This window comes from Portunus trituberculatus, chromosome 22 (assembly GCF_017591435.1).
Source record: "Portunus trituberculatus isolate SZX2019 chromosome 22, ASM1759143v1, whole genome shotgun sequence".
NCBI classification, from domain to species: Eukaryota; Metazoa; Arthropoda; class Malacostraca; order Decapoda; family Portunidae; genus Portunus; species Portunus trituberculatus.
In genome coordinates this window covers 6240276-6259861 of record NC_059276.1, presented here as the reverse complement: position 1 = coordinate 6259861, position 19586 = coordinate 6240276, and the positions used below count along the sequence as shown (strand labels likewise).

The following is a 19586-nucleotide window of genomic DNA, read 5'->3' as shown; positions in this document are numbered from 1 at the left end:
GTTTTATTCCTCTAACTAAATGAATATAATGCAATTAATTTGATACTATGCCCTTTATCTGTATTTCTTTAGTATTATACGAGGAAGATTGATTTTTTAGCACAAATTGTTTAGTTTGGCAGTTCTAGGATAAGGTTATTTTTCTCCGGTAATGACTGAAAAGAATACGAGATTTATGTATGACTTATACTGTATTGTTATGTGTTTATTAGAGCTTTGGTTAGATGAAAGTTCAATAGAAAACTGTACTAGTCGAATGCTCTCTTGATATGGATAAATACTTTGAACGGGGCTACAAAATATAGTTAAAGGGACCATTATTGAATATATGCGTATGAGGCATTAATAACTAAAAGACATCTTGTAACATAGCTTATCATGCAGAGACAAACCCGCAAACTTCCCTCTCTGCACAGACACTCAATAGTAGAAAGCTGAGAAGAAACAAGATTAAAATATATGAAACTAAAGCATTGTCGAGAAAAACCATTGCTTGCAACACCTAAACAGACACAACACAGATAAAGAAACAATATCAACAACAATTGCATGAGAGAGGAAGGAAAAATGATACGTTAGCAACATTTTTAACACCTCACTGCGCAGTAGAGAGCTTAGAAATGAATAATTGAAGAGATAATGAACGACACGCCCCTGAAGAGAAGAAACGATACACAGAGAGAAAACAAACCCCCCAAAAATACATAAATAGATAGATAAATCAAACAAATACTTGATGAAAAAGATGCGGGTAGACTGAGAGGTGGTAGTGAATTGCCATGAAACTCAGCATAACGTACATTTTGGGGAAGATTAGTTTTGTAGAGCAAATAATACAAGCTAGAGAGATGAAACTAAGAATGCCAGAGAGAGAGAGAGAGAGAGAGAGAGAGAGAGGATATGAGGTGAGCGTGGGAGTTAGGATGAGCGTGGGAGAGCAAAGAGGCGTGGGAGGAGGAGGAGGAGGAGGATAGAGCGAGCAAAGAAGAGGATTTGACAGCAGAGTGGGGGAGGATGAAATGAAAGAACTAGGTACTAGAATGAATAAATAACAATAATATCAATAATGATAATAATAACAATAATAATAATAATAATAATAATAATAATAATAATAATAATAATAATAATAATAATACCTGCAAGGCCTACAAGTGACTGATCCATGTCTATTTATCAGCTGTATCCAAGCATGCAATCTCTCTGTATGAAATGTTACTGCACTTACTTGTCTCTACTTTCTGCGATGCTGTCAGTGTGAGTATCGCATAACTAAATACTGCATTATTGAACATTAAATGTGATTGTTGATGACAATAAATAAAAATGGCTGATTTTTGGGTTCGTGAGAAATGGAAAGTAAGTGAATGAAAAATTTGTGAGGCTCATGTGACATTATTGTTATTAAGTTTTATTCACAGCAGGATTAACTTTCGCAACTTTGCAAAAAAAAAAAATAAATAAATAAATAAAATAAATAAATAAATAAAATTAATAAATAAAATAAAATAAAATCACCGTCACCATCTTAAAAATGATAATCAATAATCAACAAAAAAATTACAGGAAGGGTATGAAATATAAACAGGGCTGGAAGTCAGAGTCGAAAATTTCGGACTAAGCAAAGTCGCACCTCTAGCCGCGAGTTTGAATAGGAACAAAGAGGAGTTTTCTTAAAGAAAATGCCGCGGCTAGAGTTGATGGAGGCGGAGGAGAAAGGAGGAGGAGAAAGAAAAGGATGACCTATAAATATTATAGTTCCTTATAGGCTGCATAAAAAAAAAGTTTTTTACCTTGTAAAAGCATGTTTCTGTTATCATGCTTAAGTTTACTTTGTAATTTAGTGGAGTCGCACCGGGAAAGAAAAGTCGCAGTTCCAAAGTCGCAATAATGGCCGAGGTAAAAAAAAAAAAGTTGGTGTCGCACTAAGGTGGTAAAAAATTGTAAAGTCGCACCAAAGTTGTAAAAAAAAAAAATCGCAAAGTCGCATCAAGCGGTTGAAAATGGCAAAGTCGCATCAAGCGGTTGAAAGTGGCAAAGTCGCATCAAGCGGTTGAAAGTGGCAAAGTCGCACTGAGGGTGTAAAACCCGCAAAGTCGCACTAAGGGGAGGGGTTGGGTAAAAAAATCGCAAAGTCGCACTGGCAGGGTAAAAAAATGGAGTCTCAATCACACCAAATCCGACGGCAAAGTCGCAAAGTCAAAGAAGCATTTGAAAAATTATAGTCACACCTAGCTCTGAAGATAAGATAGTAAAGTATTATTTTTGTTATGAAAGAAATCAAAGAACAGTTGGCAGCCCTGCTGCAGACCACCACCATCGCCACCTTCACCCAAACACAGCCGGAAGGGGGATAGAAAAAACACTAAATTAACAATGAAATACACGTTGTAACTACACGTGACTAAGCACACTCGTCAGCTGGAGTGAGGTGGGTGTAAATCTGCACTAAAAACCTGAAAATAACCTTGAGACAAGGGAGAAAATAAACTAAATTAAAATCAACAAATTATTTCCTGCCGCAGCTATCAAAGGCTTACCGTGTCGGCTGCTGTGTTGACGTGTGAAATACAACGAAGGAAGAGAGAAGAGGTACAGGAGGAGTATATAGCCTTATTACAACACAGCGAGAGGGGCAGAAGGCATTATGGGGAAGGAAAGAAGCGGTCTTTTCTCCTACAGCTCTTTAGTTCATGCCATTGCTGGGGGATGTGTGAGTATAAATGTCTTACTGTGCTCACTCGTTAACTGTTGTACGAGTTAATGAGGGCTTTGAATGGCCTTACGTGTTTGTTTCGCCTTTTTAGCTATATTTCTTGCTCTTATAATCAAGTATTCATTTATTTATTTATTTACTCATTAGTGCTAGTATTATTTCCTGGTTATTTTATTATTTTTATCCACACTGCTGTCGTATTTCATGTTTCTCCATGTTATTTTGTCTTTATTTAATCGATGCTGCCTTATATAACCTTCCTTATCTGTCTTATCTCTTTTCTGGGTTTTTCCATCCATATTTTCCCCACAGCTGCATATAATCCTCTCCATTACTCTTATGTAACCTAGTTATTATTATTATTATTATTACCATTGCTATTGTTACTGTGATAATTTCTTCCTTTCTTTATACATTTATTATTTTTCTAGCTATGTATGATCTTTACTATTTAATTTCCCTTTTTTTTGGACAATTTTATTTTTCTGTGTGTGTGTGTGTGTGTGTGTGTGTGCATTACAAGTTGTGTGGTGTGTTGCAGGGGTCGGCAGTGGCTATGGCGACCTTCTTCCCGCTGGACACAGTACGCACCAGACTTCAGTGTGAGTATGAGGTGTGTTGCCGCCACCACTAACACCTGAGCCACACCCCAGTAATAACATACCTGTGCTGTGACTGGTGGAAATGATAAGTTTGATATACCTGTGTTCAATTTGGTTCAAGGTGGATTATTTATTTTTTTCAGTGGAAGAAGGACGGACAAGCAGGAACACTTTTACCCAGATGATTGAGATTTATCGTGATGAAGGATTGTAAGTGAGAGAGAGAGAGAGAGAGAGAGAGAGAGAGAGCAGTAGTAGTTGTAATAGTTTGGATTCTCTATTAAACAGCTATAAATCAAAACAGCAAGTATAGTAGTAGTAGTAGCAGTAGCAGCATTGACAACAGTAGTAACAGTAGCAACATTGACAACAGTAGTAACAGTAGCAGCATTGACAGCAACAGTAACCATCTCTTAACCTGTCAGAGTTGGCTTGTACCGAGGACTGCTGCCGGTCATTGAGTCGCTATACTGCTCCAACTTTGTCTACTTCTACACCTTCCACGGCCTGAAGCGTGTGGCCAACAAGGAGCAGGCTGCCATCAAGGACCTGTTGCTGGCAATGATGGCTGGTGAGTGCTGGGACATTGAATACTGACAGTCTTTTGCATTCTGGCTCTCCTGTGTTCCACTTCGCTGGTTTGTAATGAATATATTGAGAACTTTGTGGCCTTGCTATATGATTGAGTACTTTTTATTCTTCCCAAATGTTATGTATAACATTTCTTCTTTTTTTCTTTATTGTTAAACATCCTATTGGGTTTGAAAATGCAATGACTCTTCTCCATTCTCTTCTATCTTGTGCAAATTTCCCATTCATTTCCCCATTCATTCTCAGAAGGTCCATATCCTGCTGAATGCACTTTCTCCATGTCTTCTTAGTTCTTCCCACTGGTCTGGTCTCTTTCCACCTACCTCATGAATACTCTTATCTCTTATGTTGTTGTGTTTGTTCTTCCAGTGAGTTGTGTTGATGTCACCAACACACTGGGCTGGAGGTGTGATAATATATTAGTGCCACTGGCTCATCAGAATACATTTCCTCAGGTTCTGTCAATGTGATGGCAACAAACCCCCTGTGGGTTGTGAACACCAGGTTGAAGATGCAGGGTGTGCACCGCCGCAAGCAACCCACCACTCCCACTGCCCCTGTCACCAACCACCACTACAAGGGCATGCTGGGTAGGTCTTGGCAGCCGGGGGAGGGTTGGCTGGGCAATTGTCTCCTCTCTGCTACACCCTGTCAATTGTTGAGAAACTCCAGGGTGTTGAAGGTCCTGGAGTGGTGTTCTGTTTGTTTCTGGCAAGGAATAAAGTCAGTGGTTTTGTCTTTCACTGGAGATGTTGCTGAATGTATAGGTCAGTAATGTTAGCTGTATCATTCTTAGACATCCTTACACACTCAAATGTTGAAGCATCATGAATACTTCTCCATTACTGTTTAGTTGTATGTTTAGTAATGAATATTCAGCAGTAGGATACTCTGTATTGGGATTGCCATGGGTAGGTCTGATTTATAGCCTCCTTGGTGTTATATTCATCCTTCCTTCTCTCACTCCTTCCACTTCTCAACCCTCTCACTACAGTATGCATTAAATCACAGCACAAGAAGCCATGTATGGAGTGTGTAAGCATCTGCAAGAAAGGAGATAAACAAGAACACATTTTACAATTTCTAGCAAGTTCAAGCTAGTGGCTGTAGAACGAGGAGTTGTATCAGAATGGTTAGTTATTAATGAGAGGGGTAATATTCACTTCCTGCATGCTGTTATTCATCCTTTTATTCACAGATGGACTGAGGCGAGTGTGGCGTGAGGAGGGTCTGGCAGGTCTGTGGTCTGGTGCTACATCCTCCCTGGTGCTGACTGTCAACCCAGCCATCCAGTTCATGGTGTACGAAGCAGCCAAGCGGCAGGCCATGAGGGTGTCTGGTGGCCGGCAACTCAGCTCCTCCACTGTGTTCCTGGTGGGTGCAGTGGCCAAGACTGTGGCCACTGTGCTCACCTACCCCATCCAGCTGGTGCAGGCCAAGCAAAGGGTGCGTGTGTGTTGGGTTTGAGTCCATCTTGGTTTATCTAGCCATAATTCTGCATATGTAACTTGGTCTTGATGTCTGTGTCTCTTGCCTCCCCACAGCATGGCCACACCTACGAGGGGATTCCACAGAACGCCGGCATCATCACCCTCATGCTGTACATCTTGAAGTAAGTGTGACTACCATAGGACACACTTTTATATTCATGCGCTGATCTGGTCTCCTTGTGTCTGCCTGGCTTCTAACACACGTAATTAATGGTATTGTTGATGTTATTGTTGTTTCAGACTGCAGGGACCCAAGGGACTGTTCAAAGGTCTGGAGGCTAAGTTGCTGCAAACAGTGCTGGCTGCAGCTCTAATGTTTGTGTGCTATGAGAAGATTGCTGCCGCTGTCTTTGCTGTCTTGATGGGTCGACAACGCTTAGTGGTGAAGCAGTGAGCAGGGTGACATAGATTGTGTGTGTAAGTAAAGTAAAGTAAAGTGTGTGTGTGTGCGCATAGAACAAGTTTGGGTCCATTAAATTGATAGTTTCAGAAGTGTAATATATCGTTTTGTAATTTATTTTCCATGTTTTTATTTATTTATGGTTGTGATTTATTGCTTCATGTTGGAATCTGGTATTTATTTGCATGTCTTTCATATTAGATGCAATTAATTAACTCTTAGCATTCCTAGATTTAGTTTTTTTTTTTATTGTGCCATTGTGAACAAAGTATAGTAGTATTCAATTCTTTTCTCATTCACAGTATTAACATTCGAGTTTGTGTGTTTCTATTGTAATATATTTTAATGTGAAAACTAACTAATTATCTCGTACAGTGAACAATATGTAATGAGTCAGCATCACCTGAGTAAGCTGTTGAGGAATTTATGTTTGTGTCGCTGCATTAATTTCAGTCTAGTGGTCCCATCAAGGGTTGCCACAGTGGATTATCTGCCTCTACTATTTACCTTTCTTTACGATCTATATTTTCTCCATTCTATTCTGCTACATTCATCACCTGCATGTCTTCCTTCACTTCATCCCAAAGCTTTTCTCTGGTCATTACTCTCTGTTTAGTTTCTCTCTAGTACTCTCCATCTCCTCTCTAAACTGACATGCAGTCCCACTAATATGTCCATTTCTAACCTTTTGCTAATCATCTTCATTGTAATATTTTTTTTTTATTAATAGAAAGCATTTATTAGAGTTTATTGTGATAAATTTTCAGAATGAGTTATGAAACTGCTGCCTGACAGTTAGTGAAGTTGTATGTTAAGATATGCAACAACTGTCTGGTAGTGTGTGTATATTTTGCTGGTAGAAATGTATGTTGTGGGACCTAAAATGTGTGAGTGGTAAGTGTCAAATTTGTGTGAAGAATGTGTTTGTGTGAGGGTTCTGGATGCTGTGGATGTTGATGTGTATGTAAATATTCACTTCTATTAATACCTCCAATATTTGGTATTTAATATGTTAGAACATTTTCATATTGCATTGGTGTCATAGTGGCTGTTGATTCGGCTTTGTGTTGTGTAATTTGGTGCCTGGAGTATGTTGTGGTAGTGTTGTCTGAGATGGTAATGGACAGGAAAGGTGAACCAGTGTGAGCAGTCTAGGCTAACCAGATATCATTGGGGTCTTAGTGATCCAGCTGTGCTTGATTGTAGACAGGGTTTTAGTGGGTGATTGTTTTTAAAGGCATCAATGATATCAAGTTCAACAACATTGAGTTACCATCATGTTCATCCAGGAGTAATTTAACTCTGAAATGATGCAAGTATGTGAATCTAATTGTTGGTATATTTAGTGTTGATGCATTCATTCACAAAGTTTGCACAAAATAGCTGTAAGTGGAAGGAAGTGTGAGATGGTTGACTGGAAACATCTTTACCCTTGAAGAGGGCAGAAATGTTTGCACAAAGTCAGTCATAGGGAAGAATGGATGACATGAAGGATTGGGTGGTGATGACCTGCTGTATTAGGGACAGTGTAAAGGCACAGTTGTTTTTATGCATGGAAGCAGTGCCTGTCTTCCCACACAGGAGCAGCACAAGTAGGATAATATGTGACTGGCTGTAGTCATCTATGTAGTTCTATGGTAGAGGATCTCAACTGTAGGTGTGTGGTCCACCAGTCTTTTTTATCAACATTAGCTTTCCCCTCAGTTTGATGCTGACTTGCTGCTTCTAGTCCATTCCAAATAGTCATGCTAATGGAAGGTGCGCTTTTCATGGCATTTGTTCATACATCTGCGTGTGGAATCCTTGAAATGTTCATGTCTCAGGGAACACATTACTGATCTTTTTAAGCTTCTTTTCTTTCTTCATCTTAAATTTCATAAAGAACACAAAATATGTTTCTAGTTACTTTTTTATAAAAAATAATCATTCTTGTTTATAGAATGTAGAAAATATAATGTTATTGTTTGATACCCCATGAGAAGGATTTCATTCCCATCAAAACATCAACTAAATCTGTAAACCTCCAAAATAAATATGAATAACCACCATCATGATCTGTCATTTGTAACTACACCATTCTAAGATGCTGCCTTGCTCCATTTCAAGAGTTGTGATGGAAGTGTTGACAAGCAATGATCCTGCAGGTATTGACCATCAGATTAGAAGTCATTTAGGAGCAAGGCTTGTGATATTTTCATTGCTTTGACAGGTGGATCTGGTATAACTGAGGAAGGCGTAAGATGAGCTATGTAAGACATCACAAAGATAAATCGGATAATTTATTACAACAGTACTGTCAACACACACGCATATGCATACACACATACATTAACCTTCCAAACCATCACGGTCGTGGAAAACAAACGTATACACAGCAACACTTCACTAGAGCAATAAATAGTCTACACAGGGGTGACACACTAGCACATGTGGTACAGGGCGATGACACAACCTGGAGTGAGTTGTGTGTGTATTGAGTGCTGTACCCTGGCGAGCCTTACGAAGGATGGGAAGAACTCCTAATGTATGACTAGAGTTCATTGAGGTGCAGCCACCATGCTGGCAGCCGCTGTACACCACAGGAATTATTGACGCCTTACACTAACTTCTGTGTACTTAATATTCATCCTCTTGGGACTTATGTGATTTATAATTGATTACTTAGTGTAGATATTCTTTAACATGAACTTTTTTTTATATATAATTTGTAAGATAGCCACTGTTTAGATAGGGAGAAGTGAATGCTCTTCTCTTTTGAATACCCCCTTGAGGGACATTATCTGGTGTGTGAAGCATCAGAAACATAAAGAGGTAATCTAAAATCTCTGATTCTGAGATAATTCCTAATTCAAATAAATCTAGTTTCTTTTTACCTTGTCATTATCATTGTGCTTGGGAAAAACAATCCCAGCTTTGCTCTTACACATCATAGTTAATTCTCAAACTACAGAGTAAAACTTACCATACCTTAGCTGTTTTTATATCTGATATGTTTCCCAGAATTGTTTAACTTAGAAATATATCATACATTCATTTGCATTCTGAAAAATTTTATGCATTTCTTCAGCTATGTCTAAATTTGATGCCCAAACCTTCTATAAGCTTCCATTATAAAAGGCAGAGAATAAGCAAATTTCTTATCTTAATGCTAAAGACTAACATTTATGTCAATACAAATTTCATGAACTTATTAAGTAAACATGCAGTTCCTTTTTAATTTACCTGGATTCAGTTCACATTTGTGTCTTTGTATACTGTACATCTAGCCGAGTCACAGATATTCCTTGCAGTTCACATAAAAAGAATCACATATTGGGAAGCATGGTGAGTGAGCGGTCAACTACTGCCTTCAGAAAATCAACCAATCTATTGTAGCACTGGGATATTGAATTATACACTACTGAATATTTCAAAGACACTCTTCATTAACTCTATGAAAGACCACATATCATCAGCCTTCAGGAGGTGGACATGAGCACACTACTGTAGCCTCTAACTGTGCACAAGGGGGCCTGTAATGCTGCCACACTGAGGCTGAGGATGGCACTCTCCCTTTTAGGTGGGATCTGCCTTGAGTATGACATGGAGACTGTGTGGTGTTCTAACTATCATACTTACACCATCCTGTCAGTCTATACATGAATCTCTGCTGCCTTCACGCTAAGCAAGACAGACATTATGAGCTACATCTTAACTTTTCTTCACATAATGCTCTTGTTATGTTCCTTGTACTACTTCTGTTACCTTTAATCTAAGTGTAGCGGAAAGTATGGGGCTACAACTTTGCCTTTCCTGACATGACATCATTATTTGGACAGTGTAGTGCTGCTTCTACACTGCTACAGGTTCCTCAGTTCATATGTAAATCTTGCTTGTCATGTAAGATCCACATTTGTAGCTATTCTCCCATGTCATTCCTTCAAGCTACTTCTAATGTACAAACTTCTACAACTTGTTCTGTATTTGTGAATCTCAAGAATCTACTTGTACCTTTCTTCTCTTGGGTGGCAACACTTGAGGTTCCTTAATCAATGTCAAGCTTCTTAAAGTTACGCTGGATTGTAGTGAGGGCTTTGTCAATCCTCTTGTTCTTGGGCTTCTTGGCAATGTGCATCTGGTCCAGCATCAACACACGACTCCTCACTGACAGCAGCTCCTTCTTGTACATTTCTGCCGAGAGAGAAACATTAGAAACAATTACATGTACTAGATCAGGTTAGGTTTGGAGTGTTAAAGGAAAACTTGCATGGAGATTAAATAATTTAGGATCTACTCTGACCATATTAATAACCTGGTATAATGTTTGTATGTCCATTGTTGTTTGAGAAGTCTGTCTTAAGTCTTTCATTATCAGTTTACAATGTTTTCCTCATTATATTGAACTTTTCACCTGGTACTTCCATTTTTTAGCTCTCTCTCTCTCTCTCTCTCTCTCTCTCTCTCTCTCTCTCTCTCTCTCATTTTTGTTGAACTTTCCTCTTGGTATTTCTATTTCTATCTCTCTTTCTCTCTCTCTCTATCCATGCATCCAGCACACTTACGGATCATGTCGGCCATGGGAACAGTGCCTCCATACTCTTTGGGAAGGAGTCTGGAGGGCACTGCTTGCCTCAGCTTGCTGTTGTCACTGTGCATCTGGAAGGCAGAGGAGAGTTCACATATTAGAAACCATTCAAGTTTGTTGGCTTCATTTCTGGGATATTAGGGTGTCTACATGTGTTTAGCCTGAGTTTTCCTGGCATCTTTCTCACTCATTTGTCTCATTTTGGTGAAGTGAGTTGTTCTATGTCTAGTGTAGTGCTTGCAGTGACAATATTATGCATTCAGTCTTGCTTCACTGTGCTTGGAGAGGGTGGCAATTCTCTTGTAACCCTGGCACAATTTTATACATGGTCTACCAAGCTCAGCAGGTCCTTGTGCTAAAAATTTACCTGGAACCTGTTTTTGATCTTGTCTGAGAGCAACGTCTTGGCAAACTCAAACACGGCCATGAGTGCGGTGGGCAGGTTCACAATGTGGATCTCTTTGTGCCTCATGGGGATGGTTTTCTGCCACACAAAGAAGACAATAATCATTACACTTCTGTTATGATAAAGATGATGATTCATGAGTAAAATATAAACAAATAGATATATATATATATAAAAGAAATAGACATGAAATATACAGTACAATGTGTAATAAGATACCAATAAATAAGAAAAAAATAGCACTGCCTCTTGGCCTTTGAAGAAAATAGCAGTTATTACGGACTTTTTCTGTTGGTTGTCTGTTTATTCCAGTCCACCAAACTTAAATCTATCTAGTGGCTGCCTGTCTATTCCAGTTCAGCCAAACTGAACACTTGAAAAAGCATACTCTAGTGGCTGTTTGTCTATTCCGGTCCATCAAACTTGACCATATCTCCTGATAAACCCTTGAAAAACATTCTAGTGGCTGGTGTCTATTCCAGTCCACCAAAGTTGACCCCATCTCAGTAAACCCTTGAAAAAGCGTACTCTAGTGGCTACTTATCTCACTAAACACGAACCCATCCCCTGGCAAATCCTTGAAAAACAAACCCTAGTGGCTCCCTATCTATTCTTGTGCACCAAACTCAACCCAATCTCAGTAAGGCCTTTGAAGACCGTACCGAGTGACTAGCTGCCTTACCTCACAGCACTGGAAGGCCTTGGACACATCAGAGGGAGTCCAAAGAGTGATGATGGAGAGGCCCAGCTCCTTCTCGTCAAAGATGTAGGTGAAGCCACGCACTTGGTTCTCCTCATCCTCAATCAAAGACTCAAAACCAACCAGCATAGAGCGCATCTGGTCTGAGGCTGTGAAGCGGGTGGGGTCCATCTTGCCTAGTGTGGAAGAGTGCAGGGTAAATAGTGTGGTCTCCTGTTTTTTATCATGAGTAGTACTGGCTAAGGAATAAAGGCCCACTGAGGTGTTAGTCTTTAAGGAAAAAGGCCAAAAAGGTTATTCAAAGTAGGAGTGTTATGAAGCCTCGAAACAAACAGCGCGCCTTGTTCTGTCTGTTTAACATTTTTTCCAAGGGTACAAAAGCGTTAGGTCTCGTTTTCTTGGTTTCCTTCCTATTCATATGGTGGGATATTTGTTAAACTATTCATATAAGCATAAAAACACCCTTGGATAAATCAATACAGCACAGAAATAATAATAATAATAATAATAATAATAATAATAATAATAATAATAACATATGAAAGACACAAATATCTTGGATTTTAATAAATGCCTAAAATGTTGTAGCTACTTCATTCTTGCTGTGAAATTCGGTGAGAAATGAGAAGGATAGATCTGCAGTGAAGGTAATGAATTAATCCCATCATAAACCTCAGTGTCCCTATGAATTATGTACTCAAGGGAGACACCATACGTCATTTCTTTACCGTCACGTGCTGTCTCATAACTCACACATCTGTCTATTTTCACATGATGGAATTATTTGATACCACAGTGGACAGACCTTCTGCTTGCTTTTTGAAACCCTCTGCTCTCTCACCACGACTATTTTCAAAGGCCACATGGATGATTAGCCGCATTCTCAAGAGTGTTTCTCTCCCGTTAATGATATAGAAATCTTGTTCATCTGTCACTACAACCGTAAAAACACCCTTAACAATCTCGTGTATCTTCAACTAGAGTCTTTTGAAAGTAGAGATGTGGCGTCTTCTTAAGAATATGGCACCGTGGTAATGTAATAATAAGATAAGAAAGCGCACACATCTCTTCCATCGTCTCAGCTGTCAAGCTTCACCATCTGTCTTAACCCTCAATGCACGCAGCCTGACGCATTGCAGACATATTAATACCAGCACAATGTTGCCCGAACCACGAGTTTCTTCAGATTCTAGCAGCTGGCAGTAATACAGGAGGGGCCTTTCATTGACGGCTCCTCCAGTGTTATGTAAAAATAATTATGATGATGGGAGGGTAATAACGCGGAACACACGACAGGATGTTGGAGAAATGTTATGACGAGTAGACAGTGCGAAAGAATTTTAGTGTACAAGGAAACCATTTTGAATTGAAAGTGAAAATGAAAGTAATGATGAAGAATTTTGGTGTACAAGGAAAGGATTTTGAATTGAAAGTAAAAATGAAAGTAATAATGAAAGAATGATTATAAAAGATGGTTATAAATAATGAATAGTAACGAAAGAATAATGAGCAATAACGAAAGAATAATGAGTAATAGCGAAAGAATAAAAACGAAAACAGTAATAACCAAAAAAATAAAAAAATGGAAGTAAGAGAAAGAATCATAACGGCACTAATAACGAAGTAATAATCAAGAGCGGCAAAATAAAGGCGATTTTAACAGCTTGACGTGGAATAAACAGTGAAAAAAAAAAAAAATATTATGCAAGATCTTAATTCTGAAACACTTTACTCTCACCACGACTAATTTTAGAATACAGAGAAGAGCAGCCGGATCTTCAAAGGTGTGTTTCTCTTGTTAATGATAGAAAGCTTGCCAATCTGTTGCTAGAATCGTTTAAACATCCTTGAAAACTCACGCAACTTAAAAAACAACCTTTCAACCCCTTCAGTACTGGGAAGCATTTCTACCTTGAGTTTTGGGCATGATTAGACGATTTTATTTACATTAGGGGTCTATAGAGGTCAGAAGATTAGGCCGTACTTTTCACTATTTTAATGCCAACATAAGTATCTGAAGCTTTATAAAATCACCAGATAGTAAGCAGAATATATATGGATACGCGTCATGCTACTGAAGGGATTAATAATATAGAAAGCTTGCCTATATGTCGCTAGAATCGTTTAAACAATTGAAAACTCACGTAACTTCAACTAGAATCTTTTAAAAGTAGTCGCGGTATAGCTTAGAAGTTTTCACACTAAGTATATGTTGCGCAATGAACATTATAGCAATATTACCTGTACTGCTCATAGATAAAGGAAAAAAATAGCGAAGACAGTGAAAGATAAGGCAACTGGAGACAAAATAACCAAAAATCATGAAAGGAAGAAAAGTACAGCTGTAAACATTGTCATTTTAAAATCGCTGTTCTCTTGGATGTGTGTAAAGACGTCATGGACAAAGGGGGAGGGGGGAAGACAGTGAAAGATTAAAGGAACTGGAAAAAAGTACAGCTGAAAACTTTGCCATCTTGAAAATCACTGCTGTTTTGGATGTGTGAAAAGACGTCACTGTAGCGTCACATATATCAGACATTGAACTCACACGACACTGGTAAGTTACTGATACGTCACTGTACCTTTATCAAACACATTACCTTTCCTTCCCACTAAAGACAAGCTAACCAACACAATCACTGGGTTTACATCACCTTCAAAAGAATAAATTTTTCGAGACTCTAGTGACGGGTTAACATGACTTCCACACTACTGACAAAAGAAACACATGATAATCCAGCGAATCACCTCCGTGGGCTTTGAAAACAGTAGTAATGAGAGAGCAAAGAGGTTAGAAATACTGCAGTTATACCCATATAAAATATCACCACAAATATTTTCAAAAGGTACAAAATTGATTAGTTCAAGATTACTCCCCTTGCTGATAATGAAGCAATAGTGTTGATTTGCCACTAAAACCGTTAAACATCCGTCCCCTAAAAGATTATTACTTCATTATTTTCAAAAGCTACAAAATTTATTAGTCTAGTTCAAGATTACTCCCCTTGCTGATAATGAAGAAATAATGTTAATCTGCTTCTAAAAACGTAACAAAACCCACACATTCCCCAAAAATGATCACCACGACGATTTTCAGAAGTTACAAAATTGATTAGCCTGGTTAAAGATTACTCCCCTTGCTGAATATGAAGAAATAGTGTTAATCTGTCTCTAAAACCGTAAAAAAACTCCCACTCCGTACAAAAATTAACACGATTATTTTCAAAAGCTACAAAATTTATTAGTCTAGCTTAAAATTATTCTCTTTGCTGAAAATGTAGAAATAGCGTTAATCTGCCTCTAAAAACGTTTAAAAATCCACACCTCCCACCCTCAAAATGATCACTACGACTATTTTCAAAGGCTGCAAAATTGATCAGCATGGTTTAAGATTCTTCCCCTTGCTCATAATGAAAAAATAGTGTTAATCTGCCACTAAAACCGTAACCCCACCTCAAAGAATTATCATCACGAATATTTTCAAATGCTATCAAATCTATTAGTCTAGTTTAAGATTACTCCCCTTGCTGATAATGAAGAAATAGTATTAATCTGCCTCTATAAACCATAAAATATCCCACCCCATAAAAAAAAAAAAGTGATCACCAAGACTGTTTTTAAAAGCTGATCATGAAGAAAGCTTTAATCGGCTTCTAAAACAGTAAAAAAAAAAAAAAACTTATTTTATTTTCAGTAACATGACACGTTTTCATATTCACTCTGCATACTATTTCGTGACTTTTTTACAGCTTCATAAACTTATGTGGTGATTAAAATGGTGAAGACTGTGGCTATTTACCTTCTGACCTCTACAGATCCTACCTAATGTCAATAAAATCGTCAAATCATACCCAAAACTCACGGTAGAAATGCGCCACAGTACTAGAGGAGTTAGAGGGAGCAGAGAAAGCGGTGCGCAAGATGACATAACTTACCACCAACACTGAAGAACACCCGCCTGCCAGACTCGTCCCTCTCAGGCAGTGCAAAAAAGTACCCCGTTGAAATGAGCTCATCTAACGTGGGGTCGAGAATATTCAGCTTCGTGAACCACTGCGGGTGTTCCTGACGCATCCTCAAGTACTTCTCCAGTTGTTCCTGCGCCTCCTCCACCCGGAATTTCTTCATCCTCAAGAACCGCAGAAGAAAGTTGCCATCTGTTGAGGGAGACGGAGGTGTGGTGGTGGTGGTAGTAGTGATAGTGGTGGCGGTGGTGGTATTGGTAACAGTTGTGGAGAGAGAGAGAGAGAGAGAGAGAGAGAGAGAGAGAGAGAGAGAGAGAGAGAGAGAGAGAGACCAAACCTAGCTTAACCAAACCACAGAAGTCTTACCCATCCTGCATTTGGTAATCAAGGGGTGACTGGAGATGAAATTACGCATCTGAACAATCGCTGACGTCCTCGCCTGTTCCTCCTCCTTCAAGTGGGTTTCCGCCAGCTTGCACACCTCAGCGGGCAGCGTGCACACGTACTGATCCGGCCCCAGCACCGCCCCCGCCTCCTCGCTACCTAAAGGACTGCCCATCACTCCTGGAAAAACAAAACGTATTGACCATTTTTAGCATTATAATCAACTTATAAGGTGTTTAAAAGCATCTGGAAGAATGAAAAGACTAAAAAAGACTAAGAATAGGATTGCCCATCACTCCTGCAGGGGAAAAACTAAACGAAATGACCTTTTTAGCATTATTATCAACTTGCGAGGTCGTTATAAGCATACGTAAGAATGAAAAGACTAGATAAGACTGTCCATCTCTCATACAGGGAAAAACAAAACGTGACTGTCTTAGCTTTACAATCAACTTACGAGTTCTTTATAAGCATCCGTAAGAATAAAAAACTAATAAGACTATATTTTTAGCTGTGGAATAGGGAAAGGTGGCTGAGAGTGGTCAGTCAGCAAGGAAACACGTGACAAGGAACAGTGAAAGGGCTGGAACGAGTTACAGGTTGAGGAAGTTTGTTGTTTTTCTTATTTCTTATTAGGTAGGAGAATGAATGGTGAGGGTGGAGGGACAGAGAGTCTTGTTCGTGTTTGCTTAGTGGTTAATACTTGACGAATATGGGAGAGAGAGAGAGAGAGAGAGAGAGAGAGAGAGAGAGAGAGAGAGAGAGAGAGAGAGAGAGAGAGAGAGAGAGAGAGAGAGAGAGAGAGAGAGAGAGAGAGTGTGTGTGTGTGTGTGTGTGTGTGTGTGTGTGTGTGTGTGTGGAAAGGACAGCCACAAGGAATTAGGACAAAGAGAAAGGACGAGAGGAAAGGATAGTGGGAGAGAAAGAGAGGAGAGAGGAGATTCTTTGGTGCAATACAAAGACACGTAGATACACGAGAGATGCAGAAATAAATAAATAAATAAATAAATAAATAAATAAATAAATAAATAAATAAACAAATTACTGTAAGAAATGATAAAGACATATATAGAAAAAATAGACGAAATGAAAACAAATTAACAATCGTTGTCTTTATATGTCATTCTAGTACACACACACACACACACACACACACACACACACACACACACACACACACACACACACACACACACACGTCACTTCCCCATTCTCTCTATGTACACGTAATATTTTCACCACCACCACATGTTGGGCGTGTACGAATGGACGACACACACACACACACACACACACACATACTTTCCCACGGCGAGACTTTCACTCGTGGTGGCTCGTGTTGTCATGGCGCGGCGCAGGGAAGGGATGGGACTTGCGCCGATGTGGAATGCTAAACTAATAGACTTAGAAGCTTGACAGATAGATAGATACATAAACAGATAGATAGATAAATAGATAGAGAGATGGATGGAGTTTGAAATATCGTATAGAAAGATATAAACCGTCTGAGTTATTGGGTTTGTTAGTACGTAGTAGTAGTAGTAGTAGTAGAAGTAGAAGTAGAAGTAGAAGTAGAAGTAGCAGTAGCAGTATAGTAGTAATAGCGATAGTAGTAGTAGTAGCAATAGTAGTAGTAGTAGCCGAAGCAGTAGTAGTAGCAGTAGTATAGGTGAAAGCAGGATATGCACCTATTTGTGTATCCCTCTACCTTCTGGGAAGCAGCACGCCAGCACCAATACGGATGTGAGAGCCTGTGGGTTCGGCGCCTCACTGCTGCAGGAAATGACTCTGGAGAAGGCGGTTCTCAGGCTGATGGTGTGTCTTTAAACTCGATGGCACTAATGCATGTGTTTGCCTTACTTTGGTTAATTGATGACGCGACGCAGGTTTCTAAAGAGGTGAATGAATAAGTGAATATGTAAATGTATAGCTGAATATAGACAAAGGAGGAAAGACGTGCAAAACAGACCGGTCAAAGTGGTGCAAATAAAAAAAAGAGATAAGAATAAGAGAGAACGATAGACAGACAGGCAGATAGACAGTTAGACAGGTGTAGAAGATGCAAGAAAGGAAAAAATAAATACAATAGAAAAATAAAGAAATATACCCATAAAACCTATCGTACTAACACAAGTCAGAATCTAATGACCGTATAGAATTTCACCTACATAAATAAATATACGAATATGCTACGAAAAATACCCACAAAAATCTGGCTATGGTACTAATTCAACTCAAAATCTGATAACCGTATAATGTTTCACCTGTACATAAATCTGATTACGAACTTTAACCAAATGACCCTAAAAAATTAAACCACAGTATTTGAATTATGTAAACGAATTCTGGTGAGGAAACTTGATCATCTTACCGACAACAAAAATAATAGTTTATAAGTAGATTTCCTATAACCACCTTTCTCTCTCTCTCTCTCTCTCTCTCTCTCTCTTACCTAACCATGACTCAGGTATTTCGAACAGGTGAGAATGAAAATAAACAATACATTTCTTCATAGCTTCTCCTCTTCCTCCTCCTCCTCCTCCTCCTCGCAATACTGTCGAGGAAGGAAAGCCAGAGTATTAAGTGAAATGGCCTGACTCATCATAATTTTGTCGCCTGCTTGTCGTAAAGAAATATAAACAAACAATATGGAGGAGGAGGAGGAGGAGGAGGAGGAGGAGGAAGAAGAGTTGCCTCATTCTGGAGGAGGAGGAGGAGGAGCCAGCTTACCTAAGAGTGAAAGGCTCGGACACACACACACACACACACACACACACACACACACACACACACACACACACACACACACATTGACCAAAAACCATAAAAAAATGTAAAGAAAAAAAATGAACAGAAAAACTTGAGACCTTTAATGTTTCCGCTTTGACCTATTTCAATGACCTTTTTCTTTCTTTCTTTCTTTTCTTTTCTTTTTTCAACCTGCCCTGACCTTTCTTACAGTCTCCCTTAAATATTCTTCGTTTTCTATGAGTGTTAAAAGTTTACTCGGTGGTTGAAAAGTGAATATTTGTAGTCATGGCCATGAGAGAGAGAGAGAGAGAGAGAGAGAGAGAGAGAGAGAGAGAGAGAGATTATTTTTCCATTATAGTCGCACTATGATAATTCTCTCTCTCTCTCTCTCTCTCTCTCTCTCTCTCTCTCTCTCTAAGCCAAGGTCAGCGGGTCATAAAAAGGCACCTTGTCGGGTCACGCGTCGAAAGTAAGTGGGAAAAATAGTCAGTCTCTCTCTCTCTCTCTCTCTCTCTCTCTCTCTCTCTCTCTCTCTCTCTCTCTCTCTCTCTCTCTCACCTTAAAATTGATTATCATGACAATTTCTCTCTCTCTCTCTCTCTCTCTCTGTCTCTGTCTCTCTCTGTCTCATGGGTGTGGTTTTACGGGAAATACCAATATGAACAGACAGACAGACAGACAGGCGGATGGACAGCCAGACAGACGGACAAAAAATATGTTTGCCCTCAATGGAACAGGTTGCTGAAAACATGTTCAGAGAGAGAGAGAGAGAGAGAGAGAGAGAGAGAGAGAGAGAGAGAGAGAGAGAGAGAGAGAGAGAGAGAGAGAGAGAATGTACATAAATTGAAAAACAAAATACTAAAAGGAAAAGTGTTTATTAGGAAGAAACTCTCTCTCTCTCTCTCTCTCTCTCTCTCTCTCTCCTCTGTCGAGAGTGAAAGTCCGTCATTAGAGATGTCCCAAATAATAATAATAATAATAATAATAATAATAATAATAATAATAATAATAATAATA

General features: G+C 39.0%; 2 protein-coding genes across 2 annotated transcripts in view; one reads left to right on the top strand and one right to left on the bottom strand.

The window, feature by feature from the left end:
- The first annotated feature begins 2293 nt into the window (after positions 1-2293).
- On the top strand, positions 2294-7847 carry LOC123507590 (peroxisomal membrane protein PMP34-like). Its single transcript, XM_045260584.1, has 9 exons — positions 2294-2431; positions 2526-2713; positions 3258-3318; positions 3462-3528; positions 3744-3889; positions 4365-4499; positions 5108-5355; positions 5454-5521; positions 5640-7847. The coding sequence occupies exons 2-9, from the start codon at positions 2648-2650 to the stop codon at positions 5791-5793; spliced, it is 945 nt and encodes a 314-aa protein (XP_045116519.1). The 5' UTR covers positions 2294-2431; positions 2526-2647; the 3' UTR covers positions 5794-7847.
- Positions 7848-8064: 217 nt separating this feature from the next.
- LOC123507589 (clavesin-2-like) overlaps positions 8065-19586 on the bottom strand; it is a 20985-nt gene continuing 9463 nt past the window's right edge. Inside the window, exons 2-7 of the mRNA XM_045260583.1 lie at positions 15801-15998; positions 15405-15626; positions 11452-11645; positions 10731-10847; positions 10341-10434; positions 8065-9969 (exon numbers count right to left, since the gene is read on the bottom strand). Coding sequence (XP_045116518.1) covers positions 9824-9969; positions 10341-10434; positions 10731-10847; positions 11452-11645; positions 15405-15626; positions 15801-15993 — 966 coding nt within the window. The 5' untranslated portion in view covers positions 15994-15998 and the 3' untranslated portion in view covers positions 8065-9823. The remainder of the gene's footprint in view (positions 9970-10340; positions 10435-10730; positions 10848-11451; positions 11646-15404; positions 15627-15800; positions 15999-19586) is intronic.

Bases quoted from the DNA above. Each gene is read 5' to 3' on its own strand.
- LOC123507590 (XM_045260584.1), top strand. From the start codon at position 2,648: ATGGGGAAGGAAAGAAGCGGTCTTTTCTCCTACAGCTCTTTAGTTCAT. The intron at 2,714-3,257 runs GTGAGTATAAAT...GGTGTGTTGCAG, and splicing joins ATGCCATTGCTGGGGGATGT to GGGTCGGCAGTGGCTATGGC. The intron at 3,529-3,743 runs GTAAGTGAGAGA...TTAACCTGTCAG, and splicing joins ATTTATCGTGATGAAGGATT to AGTTGGCTTGTACCGAGGAC.